The sequence below is a fragment of the Protopterus annectens genome, chromosome 8.part0, assembly GCF_019279795.1.
Source record: "Protopterus annectens isolate FY-2018-M chromosome 8.part0, PAN1.0, whole genome shotgun sequence".
NCBI classification, from domain to species: Eukaryota; Metazoa; Chordata; order Ceratodontiformes; family Protopteridae; genus Protopterus; species Protopterus annectens.
Window position 1 is genome coordinate 463591099 of NC_056741.1, and position 13617 is coordinate 463604715.

General features: G+C 35.5%; 1 protein-coding gene across 3 annotated transcripts in view; it reads left to right on the forward strand.

The window, feature by feature from the left end:
* HJV (hemojuvelin BMP co-receptor) overlaps positions 1 to 13617 on the forward strand; it is a 464608-nt gene that overhangs the window by 289882 nt on the left and 161109 nt on the right. For all 3 annotated transcript variants that reach the window (XM_044079987.1, XM_044079988.1, XM_044079990.1), the window contains exon 5: positions 9611 to 10113. In XM_044079987.1, the coding sequence (XP_043935922.1) occupies positions 9611 to 10113 (503 nt within the window). The remainder of the gene's footprint in view (positions 1 to 9610; positions 10114 to 13617) is intronic.

A 13617-nucleotide genomic window follows, 5' to 3' on the forward strand; every position in this document is an offset into this window, starting at 1 on the left:
TTTTTTCAGCTTTTACTGACAAAAGTTTGGATTGTAGTTCTAATAATTCAGAATCCCATTCTCTGATTTTTTTAAACCAAGTTAGGGTTTTACCATATGTGTAAGCTTTTAATGAGTCCCATATCATTATTTTATTTATCTCTGTGGTGTAATTAATATCTAAGAAGAACTGTAATGCAGATAATAACCAGGGTTTGAACTCATTAATTTTAGTATATATGCTGGAATTCTGCAGTTAAAGATTAATGTTTGTACCCATTTTGAAGTATTAGTATCAATGAATTGTGGTCTGAAAATGGGCAGGGAGTGATTGAGAAATTAATGATTTTAGAGTGTAAGTCATGGGCAGCAAATATTTTATCTATTCTAGTTTGGGTACCAAATCTGCGATCTTGATGGGAGAACAACAAAGATTTATCTTATTTAAATTTGAAAGTATCTACAAGATGAAATGATTCTACCCACTTGTTTAATGCTTTTGATACAGCAGATGTACACAGCGGTCTTTTATTTGTAGCTTAAGAAATATCAGATATACAGTTAAAATCTCCTCTTAATATTAAGTTGCCTTTATAATTATTGGAAATGAAATCCAACTGTTTTTAACAACTCCTGTTCCAATGCTGGAGAACCAGTATAGATTGGCTAGGGTCCATATTCTGTTATTATATTTAACTATTACTAATGCCATAAGGCCTTCTTTATCTTCATACTTATAAATGATTTCTGGGTTAATCACATTTGTTTTCCATAAAATTGTTACCCCTTTTGTCTTTGTCTTATAAGTGGATTGTGCCAATATCATATATTCCTTAGGATTCCATTTGTAATTGTCATTTGTTTTGAAATGAGTTTCTTGAAAGAAGACAATTTGTGCTTTTTTCAATTTTAAATATTTCAGTAGATTTGATCTCGTGCTAGGATTCTTTAAACCATTGGTATTTAAAGATAATAAAGTTAAATCCATCTTAGGTTATTTAGACTATGTATTTTTTGCTTTATTGTGACTATTAGACATTTTCCTCTGATAACTATAAAGTATATGTTTGAGCTTTTAAAGGAAATTATCATTTTTGTACTTTGATTGTTTACCAGTAAAGTAATGTTTTGGTCAGGCATAATAAAAATGTTTTTGTGAAATAAATTTAAATTAATAAATTTTAAGAAAACTAAGATCCGCAGTAGCCATGGAATGAAAATCATTCCTAATATGATGGATAAACCTAAATCCATCAGATTATCACTCATACCTTGACAATCCAGAACATCTGAACTCCATAAATTGAATTATCATATGGAGAATATTTGTAATAGGAATGAGCAAAATTTATATTATTTTGAACAGTTTTATCATGGTGTGGATGGAAGGAGAAATGACGTAGGAGTTATTCTGAAGGAACAGTATGCTAATAATGTTTTGGAGGTGAAAAGAGTGTCAGATAGAGTAATGTTTATGAAGCTGAAAATTGATGGTGTAATGATGAATGTTGTTAGTGCATATGCTCCACAAGTTGGGTGTGCAATGGATGAGAAAGAAAAATTTTGGAGTGAATTGGATGAAGTGGTGATGACTGTACCCAAGGGTGAGAGAGTGGTGATTGGAGCAGATTTCAATGGGCATGTTGGTGAAGGGAACAGAGGGGATGAGGAAGTGATAGGTAGGTATGGTGTTAAACAAAAAGGAATGTAGAAGGTCAGATGGTAGTGGATTTTGGGAAAATGATGGACATGGCTGTGGTGAACACATATTTTAACAAGAGGAAGGAGCATAGGGTGACATACAAGAGTGGAGGAAGATGCACACAGGTGGATTATATCTTATGTAGGAGGGCCAGTTTGAAGGAGATTGGAAACTGTAAAGTGGTGACCGGAGAAAGTGTAGTTAGGCAGCATAGGATGGTGGTTTGTAGGATGATGTTGGTGATTAAGAGGAGGAGGAGTGTGAGGGCAGCACCAAGGATCAAATGGTGGAAATTGAAAAAGGGTAATTGTGAGGTGGAGTTCAGGGATGAGTTAAGATAGACACTGGGTGGCAGTGAAGAGTTACCAAAAAGCTGGGTAACTACAGCAGAGCTAGTAAGGGAGAAAGCTAGAAAGGTGCTTGGTATCACATCTGGACAGAGGAAGGATGACAAGGAGCCATGGTGGTGGAATGAGGAAGTACAGGAGAGTATACAGAGAAAGAGGTTGGCAAAGACTAAGTGGGATTGTCAGGGAGATGAAGAAAGTAGACAGGAGTATAAGGAGATGAGGTGTATGGCAAAGAGAGAGGTGGCGAAGGCTAAGGATAAGGCATATAAAGAGTTGTATGAAAGGTTGGACACTAAGGAGGCAGAAAAGGACCTGTACCAATTGGCTAGACAGAGGGACCGAGCTAGGAAAGATGTGCAGCAGGTAAAGGTGATAAAGGATAATGAGGGAAACATACTCACAAGTGAGGAGAGTGTGTTGGGAGATGGAAAGAGTACTTTGAGGGGTTGATCAATGAAGAGAATAAGAGGGAGAAAAGGTTGGATGATGTAGGGATAGTGAATCTTGAAGTACAATGGATTATCAATGAGGAAGTAAGGATAGCTATGAAGAGAATGAAGAATGGAAAGGCTGTTTAATGAAATCTTGGAAAGTGAGAGGATGCCTGAGGAATGGAAAAAAAAGTGTTTTTGGTACCAATGTTTAAGAATAAGGGTGATGTGAAGAGCTGTAGTAACTACAGAGGGATTAAATTGATCGGTCACAGCATGAAGTTGTGGGAAAGAGTAGTGGAAGCAAGGTTAAGAAGGGACGTGATGATTAGTGATCAGCAGTATGGTTTCATGCCGGGAAAGAGCACTACAGATGCGATGTTTGCTCTGAGAGTGTTGATGGAAAAGTACAGAGAATGTCAGAAGGAGTTGCATTGTGTTTTTATATACTTAGAGAAAGCATATGGCAGGGTGCCTAGAGAGGAGTTGAGGTATTGTTTGAGGAAGTCAGGAGTGTCAGAGAAGTATGTAAGTGGTACAGGATATGTACGAGAGTAGTGTGACAGCGGTGAGGTCTGCGGTGGGAGTGACAGATGCATTTAAGGTGGAGGTGGGGTTGCATCAAGGATCAGCTCTGAGCCCTTTCTTATTTGCAATGGTGATGGACAGGTTGACAGACGAGATCAGACAGGAGTCCCCATGGACTATGATGTTTGCAGATGACATTGTGATCTGTATTGAGAGTAGTTAACAGGTGGAGGTGACCCTGGAGAGATGGAGATATGCTCTAGAGAGAAGAGGAATGAAGGTCAGCAGGAATAAGACAGAATATATGTGTGTGAATAAGAAGGAGGATAGAGGAATGGTGCGGATGCAAGGAGTAGAGGTGGTGAAGGTGGATGAGTTTAAATACTTGGGGTCAATAGTTCAGAGTAACGGTGAGTGTGGAAGAGAGGTGAAGAAGAGAGTACAGGTGGGATGGAGTGGGTGGAGAAGAGTGTCAGGAGTGATTTGTGACAGACGAGTACCTGTAAGAGTGAAAGGGAAGGTCTACAAGAGGGTAGTGAGGCCAGCTATGTTATATGGGTTGGAGACAGTGGCATTGACAAAAAGGCAGGAGTTTGAGCTGGATGTGGCAGAATTAAAGATGTTAAGATTTGCACTGGGTGTGACGAGGGTGGACAAGATTAGGAATAAGTATATTAGAGGGTCAGCCCAGGTTGAAAGATTTGGAGACAAAGCCAGAGAGGCACTATTACGTTGGTTTGGACATGTGCTGAGGAGGGATGCTGAGTATATTGGGAAAAAGATGCTAAGGATGAAGCTACCAGGTAACAGGAAAAGAGGAAGGCCTATGATAAGGTTTATGGATGTGGTGAGAGAGGACATGCAGGTGGTTGGTGTGACAGAGCAAGATACAGAGGACAGGAAGAAATGGAAACAGGTGATCTGCTGTGGTGACCCCTAATGGGAACAGCAGAAAGAAGATGATGATGATGATAGTACTATTGTAGATTCGACAGAATTCTAATACAATATAAATGTCTACTTATTGTATAAGCAATTAATATTTACATGAAAGATAGATGACAAACAATTCAGTCATAGTAAAGTAGAATGTATCATATATAAAACCTCAATACAAGATTATAGCACACAGTTATTTAACATGTTCACCCTTATTGATGAAGTCTTTCAAAACTTATTACTTAATATAAATAGATGGTAATAATATTTATACCTAATGTTTATAGTACAATGTATTTTACTGGATATATCAAAAGTTATATTTCATTGTTTTCCAGCATTTAAGTATCACTTTGTTTGTTACTAACTTACTTAAAGCATCAATTTTGTTTTATGTGAACATTGATGAAAGTTAGTGCATTTTAATTATCAGTGCATCCCTCTTCCCCCCATTTCCTACACAGAAGGATTTTCATATCTGTCATTTCTTATTATAAAATGAGTGAAATTATAGGTTAAAAATAACAAATTCAGTTATTGTGATTAATGATTACAAGTTCCCTTTCCATATTCATATATTGCCATTTTATGACATATACCAAAAGTTTTTTTTTGTTTTAAATGGCAACATTCTATTTTGTATAATCAGCAAAGGTTAAACTGAGTGATTATTGTCAATTTAATACTATTTGTGATTGTTACATTCTGTGACATTCCTAGTTCAAGCTTCTATTGTTTCCCTTGAACAACTTTGTCAGTTTGATGTCATGTATAAAACATTAGTTACCTTGGTAACAGCTTAGGTATTATATATGGTCAAGATGGGTTACAAAACCACAATTCAAGTTAAAGCAATTACATTGCTTGTTATCCACATTTACTTATATAAGGAAATCATGCTTCCCCTTGATGTTCAGTACAGTGTATGCCATTTATGACAAGTTAAAACAGTAGTGTTATTATACTCAAGCCCATGTTATTAAACTGAGTGTCTATTATCAATTTAATACTATTTGTTCATAATATGATTGTTACATAATGTGACAGTTCAAGTTCAGGCTTCTATTGTTTCTCTTGAACAACTTTGTCAGTTTGATGTCATGTATAAACATTAATTACCTTAGTAACCGCTTAAGTGTTATATATGATCAAGATGGGTTGCAAAAACTACAATTCAAGTTAAAGCAATTACAAGACTTCTTAAGCATATTTACTTATATAAGAAAATCATCATGCTTCCCCTTGATGTTCAATGTAGTGTATGTCATTCATGACAAGTTAAAACAGTAGTGTTATTATACACAAGCCCATGTTATTAAATCCTGGCTTTAATATCTAAATTCAGCAGACTGCTTCATCATATAGGACGATTATATATTTTATGTCTAGTTTTACTAAAATCATACATTATATAACTATTGTGTGTTTATTTATTTATTTAATGTGCTTAATATCCGTAATGTGTTTGGACCAAAATACATTTTATTATTATATTTTTTTTTATCAAGAATAACTTAATGAGCTAAACGAAGTGTTGGGAGACCATCAATATGTGTACATGTGTTTTAAAACAACAACTTTATAATATATATATATATTTTTTTTTAAACCAAAACCTTCATTGTTGAGAATCATCTTGGAGGCTCCTCAAAGCCATTAAGCATTATCGTCACTCTGTCTCCATTATCATAGCAACCTTGGAGCATCTGCATCTGTTAGTGTGTCTGTGTACTGCATACCAGAGGCTTGCAATGCACCTGAAGCAAACTTCACTTTACTACAACTTCAAGCCTATATTCCCTCCCTTTCAGTGAGGCAGCAATCAGAAAAGAACAGAGAGCAAACAGATAAAAAAAAAACTCCCAACAAGCCGCCACAACAAGATATAACACATTCTTCCAGCCTTCCTACTTCTCACTCAGCAGATGTATAAACAAACTGTTCTCTGCCAAAATATCCCAAATCATAGTTTTATCCCCTCTTCCCCTGGATCCAGGCTAAAACACCAAATGTCTCTTCCTAATACACAAGCATCAGTAAACCTCGATCACAAGCAACAGCCCACAGCTTCCCAGAGATAAAAAAGGCAACATACAACAGCTGCCAGACACAGCTACATCCACATACACCATGTCAGGCTTAATAAAACAATACTCGAAGCCATGATACATGCCATAATTCATATTAACTATGTTTAGACAGAATAATAATGACATTTGTACTAGCTGCCAGACACAGCTACATCCACACACACCATATCAGGATTCATCAAACAGCACTCATATCTGTGATACCTGCCATAATTGATATTAACTATATTTAGACAGAATAATGATGACATTTGTACTAAGAGCTTGCCACTATTATTTAACCAGGATATACATGACATTTCTAAATCATACTTTAACTGAATAAGACATTAGTCTCCATGACAGCATTTTTTTTCAAAACACTCTACTCTTACTGCTATTATATATGATGCTAATTTGTTGCATTTGAGTCTGAACTCTGATGAATGGTACCTTGTTGAATTAGTTAATTGTTGTTTGTCTTTCGGCTTTTTCCCAGTAAGGGGTCGCCACAGCGGAACTCCGGTCCACTAATGATTGGCAGTAGATTTTTATGAAACACCGAGGTGCCAGCTCGACACCCAATCTTCAACAAAGGCTAATTACTTAAATTATTATAAAAAAAAACAATGAAAAATGAACAAGATAAGTATTCATTGAGTTCAAGTAGGGGAACAGAAACTTCTATATTTGTATTATACGTTGCTTTGTTTGGCTTATATATAATGTAAATAGTAACCCATCTTGACCTACCTTTGTTTGTGAAGAATTATTGGACTCTGAACATTCTGAATAAATCATTACTTTTTCTCAGTTGTTTAAGAAACCCTATTTTTTAAATAAAAACAGATGACAAGTGATGTACCATATCATTTGATACTTTGAGAGATATAGTTGTAAGAGTTATTTTTTTGGGAGAGCTATCTTGGAATCAGTTTTTAGTTTCTTCTTTCTAGCATCAGTCCAAGGATTTTTTTTCTTTTATTCTTTTAAGAGTAGGCGCCATCCATTCCATTTCTTCTGGGATAGACAATATGTTGTTGTTTTTGATGAATATAGTAGCTTCTTCTAAGTCATCAAAAGTTCTCATCTCATTGGCAAAAAGTATTTTTATCTTGGCTGAAAAGGCCTGCTGTGCTTTAATGTTGTTTTGTTTCAACAGTTTTATTACTGGCCAGACTTTTTTCCTTTGTTCTAGTATTCTGGAAGAATAATCATTGCAAAACCTTAACAGGCTTTGGTTGTATTTTAAGGGTGATTTTCTCCAAACAGATTTTAATATTAGTTCCTTGTCCATAAATGAAAGACATTTTATAACTATGGATCTAGGTGGAGTATTTGTTGAGTTAGAAGCAAGTTTCCTCAGTACTCAATGCGCCCTTTCAATTCCAAATGAAAGCCCCTCTTTCAAGTCTAAAAATTCAGGAATCTAGGTTGTTAAGAATGAAATAATGTATTTACCTTCAGTGTTTTCAGGTAGACCAGAGATCCTTAAAGTTGTTTTTCCTTTCCCTGTTTTCCAAGTCATCTATTTTGTTAAGCAGCCATGTATTCTGTTTAAGCAGAAATTCTTTTTGGAATTCTTCCTCTTTGAGTCTCCCTTCAATGTCATTTAGAGAAGTCTCTGTATTTGGTATTTTTGTATGGTGTGCTGTAATAGTTCCTTAAGAGTATCAGTCTGTTTTTGAGAATTTAATTTTAGGTTTCTAAGTCATTTTCAAACCATCCATCTTCAAATATAGTTCCTGTAAGGTAGATGTCATCAATTGCAGTTCTTTTTTCAAAGCAGCATCTGGATGAGAATTCCTTGAGTTGTTCATATTCAGTTACTCAATATATCTCCAAGTTACTTGACAGGAAATTTTCTGTATATCTCCACCAAAATTAATATTTATGTAGTTTAGTAGTTTATCTATAGCTTTCTGACATTTTAAACTTAAAAATAATAAAATGTTCCTATATTATTATACTAGTTTATGGAGCTCTCAAAATTCACTGCTCTCAGTTGACCATCTAGGCTCTGCCCCCCCAGTTGCAGTTCTTTTTTCAAAGCAGTATCTGGATGAGAATTCCTTGAGTTGCTCAAATTCAGTTACTCAACAAGTTACTTGACATGAAAATTTTTGTATATCTCCACCAAAATTGATATTTATGTAGTTTAGTAGTTTACCTATAGATTTCTGATGTTTTAAACTTGAAAATAATAACATTTCCTATATTATTACACTAGTTTATGGAGCTCTCAAAATTCACTGCTCCCATTTGGCCATCTAGGCCCCCGTAACTTCATATCTTGACATCTTTTTGACAGCAAAACCATTGTGCCCAAGCTCATTGAGGTTAAGCAGATGAATTCCCATAAATTCATGAAAAGTGCCGAAAACCAGTGTGTCTAGCAACCCAATTCATTAACTGTTGTTTTTCATTAAGCCTGAGGATATTTTGTAAAAAAAAAAAAAACGTTTTTCTGTAAGACAAGACTCCCTGCACAAATTAAGCATTGTTATTGTGTTGCATGCCTTCTGCTCCCTCTTTGTGAAAGACAGTGTACACTACCCTGCTACCTATATGTACCAGATCCAAGACTGCCAATCTTGGATAAAAAGAAACAAGCCAAGTCTTGTATGTAGATTTTGTTCCTTTCCATGCAATATTGTAAAGTCTAGTGCTATATGTTGTCACTCAATAAATGGGGAAATGATTGAGCATAAATTGACTAGCTACTTCTTGGGAAGTTTTTTTTTACATTTAAATGACCTGCTCCAATAGTTTCATGCAGAAGGAAGACAGAAATGTTCATGTATATAAGATGGATCAATGATAGCAGATAAAATGTATAATAAAAAAGGGATGTACAAGGACAAAGGGACAGTTTGAATAAGGAAACAGTTCAGGAATGATGCAACCATGCACTTTTTCACAGTTAAAGAGATACAAAAATTATGTGGAGAAGCTGCTCCTAGAAAGCAGTGGACAAATTTAAAAATTCTTTGAAATAACAAAAAATTTGTAGTGGGAAGTTAGAGAAAAATGTGATTCATTAATTAGCATTAATAGCTTAGTCAACTGACTAGGAAACTAATAGATACTGCAGACCAAGTGATCTTTATATGCAGTATACATTTTCCTCTGTACACATTTTAATAAAATAAATAAGAAAGTGTTGCTTGTTTATTCCATGTATCACTTCCAGTTTTTTAGGATCTGTTATTAAAAAACAGTAAGATAGTACCTGCTGTGCTTTGTATTTGCAATGACACATGCTACATGATATTTCATACTGTCTAATACCTTCTAGTCTGAACAATACAAATGAAAAACATACTTTATAGATTGTTCTTATTGTCTACATGATTTGTATTCTCATTTATAATTTTACTGATCAAAACTGAATCCAAGTAGATAAACAATATAGAAACTCGCAGGATTTGCAAATGCAAAAATGTTATTAATTGTAATGGTTTGGTATATCATCAGTTTGAAAGCACGTTGATTATTATTTCATACAAAAAAATTGCAACTAATAGCAAGTTCACAACATTCTGCTGCTAATATTTTGACTCAATTTTAGCAATTTGTTTTTTCTGATTTTTCTTTTCTGATACCTTGCAGTGAGCTCCCAGTGCAAGATACTGAGATGTAACTCTGGTTTTGTAGCAGCAACACTGAATCTGAGAGGATCGAGTAAGAATGCTGCTTACTGCAATGCTCTACGCTCCTACTCCAGCTGCACCCGTAAGACATCCCATACCTGTCGTGGAGACTTAACCTACCATTCTGCTGTCCATGGAATTGAGGATCTTATGAGCCAGCACAACTGCTCTAAGGATGGGCCTGTCTCTCCTCCACGACTGCGGCCACCATTGCCAAACCGTGAGGGATTAGAACTACCAGATGTCTGCAACTATGAGAGGAACTTTCACTTTAAACATGGAAAGAACACTAGTTATGTATACTGTGGGGTTTTTGGGGACCCTCACATGCGGACATTTTACAATGAGTTCCAGACGTGTAAAATTAAAGGAGCATGGCCTCTGATTGACAATAATTATTTAGCAGTACAAGTCACCAATACTCCTGTAAGGAAGGATTCCAATGCCACTGTTACAAGCAAGGTAACAAATTTCAATTACAGGTTTCTTTGAGGCAATGAACCTAACTCTTGATGAAACATTACCATATCTATTTTGTAACATTCTTTCTAGTTCCACTTCTAACTCTTCTGCCTTGTAATGGATTGAGAGTGTACTTTGTGTCTATTTTACTAGCCACTCCAAGTCAGCTTTAGATTGTCTTCTCATATGTAGACTACTTGGCTTTCAGAACTGAATTATTGTTTAACTGCAACAAAGTTAAAGACCTACAGCAGGTGTTCACATAACTCAGCCAGAAACACCCATATGCTATACTTATGAACTAAGGGATGGAACATGTCTAAAGTTAGTAGCATGTTGGTCTAAGTGTTTTAGTAAAGACATTTTGTGTTACTGCATATTTATTAGCTAGTATGCTGAAACACATAGCATTTCAGAGGCAATATGTGAATCTCTCACGATGTCCAAGTACTAATAGGAAGCTTGCAAATATCTTTATACAAATCTCACCCCCCCAAAAAGTGGAACATATTTTTGGAGTGGGGCAAGTCTCTCTGCATCCTCCATGTGGTGTGGTAAGCAAAACACCCCTGAACTTATATATACCATATCCACCATTGCAACAAGAACAAAGGAAGAAATCTCCCAAAAGAATAGAATCACTGCCATGCATAGTTAGAAAGAGTACCCGCACTGATTTTGCTATGGAAAATGCCAACTAAGGTGTTCAGTGTCACCAAGATAAACTTGATCATTTGCTACCCCACCCAATATAAGACCAATGAGGTGTAGAAAGTAATATATTGCATAAATATATATAATTAACATAGGTGTGTATGTGTGTGTGTGTGTGTGTGTGTGTGTGTGTGTGTGTGTGTGTGTGTGTGTGTGTGTGTGTGTGTGTGTGTATGTGCGTGTGTGTGTGTGTGTGTGTGTGTGTGTGTGTGTGTGTGTGTGTGTGTGTGTGTGTGTGTGTGTCTATAATAAGGTTAAAATAAGAAGAGACTTGAGATATATGTTACATGTAAAAATAATAAATTATTTTCCTAGTAACTTAGATCATGGGTATTTTGGGCAATTTAACTGTTTTTGTACATTGTTGATTATTAATTAGTTTGGAATTTGATGGTTTGCTTCCACCAGAATGTACTTTTGTGAAAGTTTCTTCATGTAGGGCATACTGTCATGTATGTGTTGTGTGTGTGTGTGTGTGTGTGTGTGTGTGTGTGTGTGTGTGTGTGTGTGTGTGTGTGTGTGTGTGTGTGTGTATCGATAGATTAAAAGACACAGAATATAGATATATCTTACATGCAGAAAGTTGGAGATTCTTTTGTTAATAAATTTAGAGTATTTTGGGGAGGTCAGTAAAGAAAAAAGAAGATGTGCTTAATGTATTGCAGATGGCTTAACCTGTGAGCATGCTGCTTGCTTTTATAACTCTTCCAGACATTTAAAACAATGTGCTCACACTACTTCTGCTTTAGCATAAGTGCTTCGCTTCTTATTACAGAAAATACAGGAAATGTGATTTTTGTACCTTTTTCTGTTATTAGACTAGAAAATATTACAGAAGAGTTGATAATCAGATAAAATAAGAAATTTAAAGTCCTCTAATAGGTTAACGATTAATGGCAAAAATATAACTTAAACTATTTTAACGGCTACCGTTTCCCTTTACTTGGTGAAGTGCATAACATTTTAATTTATATCTATAAATGACCAAGATCAAAGTCTCTGACTAATAACCGATTGCATCACAAGAGGCCAAAGAACAGAATGATAGTTGCTGTTTTCCATAGGAAGCTACTGCCAGTGGAATTTCTTTGTGCGCTCTAGCAACAATTCCTTTGTTTTGGAAATTTTTCCTTTCTTCATGTTTCTGTGACCATGAAGTTGGTATGTGTAAGTCTGAAGGTTATGGGGGCTTGCCCCTAAATGGGAGGTGCAGAGAGGCTTGCCCCACACCTACAGCAAAAGGCACTTACAGGTGGGGATTTCACCATTCTGATTACTCTGTGTCATGTAAGTCAAGGGTTCATGGGGGAACTGCATTGTAATTTTTTTTTTTAATTTCACAAAGGTTTGTAGATGTTTTTTCTCACGAAGGTTTTCACCTCAAAGAAATCAGGTGTAACAAATCTTTGTAATCCTTTGGGGGTGGGGGTAGAATGGATGTAACTGAAGTTTCCATTTTTTTTTAGATGAAATAAACAGTGGCTGTCCTACTGAGTTTCACTCTGTGGATCACTTACATTTTATGTCACCTCCTGAAAGCTATAAAACATTGCTCCCCCAACAAACACTTACCTTAATCATAATCTTTTGCATGACTCTCCATTGTAAGCCATATAGTTAGTTTTTGTTAGATTGCCATGTTATCATGGCTGTTATCCTGATATGTAAATATTAGAAAAAAATATTTTTTTATGGTTTTCAGTATAAACTGTTCTGTTTTTATTATTATTATGGCAGTGAACAAAAGTGGAATGCAGTTCCAAATGTAGAACAGTCTTAGCAAAACAACAGAGCATCTAAAATATTTAATGAATGAAAACATAACAAGATGTATGAGATGCATCTCAAATACAACCCTGAAACTCATATCTCTTAAATTAGGAACATGCAACCTGAAGCCAAATAAATTCAATGAAAGGTAGGCTATATGGCCTTAGACATACACACTGTGATTTAATGAATTAAATGCCAGTTAGGATATTAGGACACTAGGACTGTTCTATCCGATCTCATCACAGTCATTTATTATAATATCATTCTAATCAAGGGCTGGAGACATGCTGTCTGATATTAAGTAGAAAGAAATGAAGACCAGAAGATGTCTAATGGAAAGAAAAGAGATGTTGAGGCAGCTGAATTATGGATTCAAATTAAATGCCTATTGTACACGATATTAACGTCTTTATCCTTAGAAATATTTCAATTGTCTCTAAGTGCAGAGAATAGCTAAAAGTTTAGCCAGTATGTCTCAGTCAATCAAATCATTTTCAAAAAGAAAAACAGAAAAAAATAATATCAAACTACCTACAACCATTTCCACTGGTAGAAACACAAAAGATTGGAGGCAAGTTTTTTTTTCTGTGCAGAAAAATACTTCTTTCATAAAAATAATATGGCAATGAAAAACTAGAATACGTTACCAGCAGAGATGTTTGTTCTTGTTCCTCACTGCCACGTTTTGGATATTGGCAAGACAAGAGGACACAAGGTGGAGCAAAATACAATGGTGAAGCATGGGCTTAATTTTACCTCTTGCTGGGAAGAACTGGGCTTCAGCCCTTAATTACCAGAAAGGACATACAACAGTAAAAGTCCGCACAAGTAGCCCAGTGAAATGCAGCACACAGGTTTATTCAGAGTCAGCATACCATTAGGATGAAAATTCATCCTAATGGTGTGTTGATTGAATAAACCTGTGTGCTGCATTTCACTGGGCTACTTCTGCTGAATTTTACTGTCTTGGTTTTTATTATACACCACTTGCTACCAGAAAAGGACATGTTATTCTTT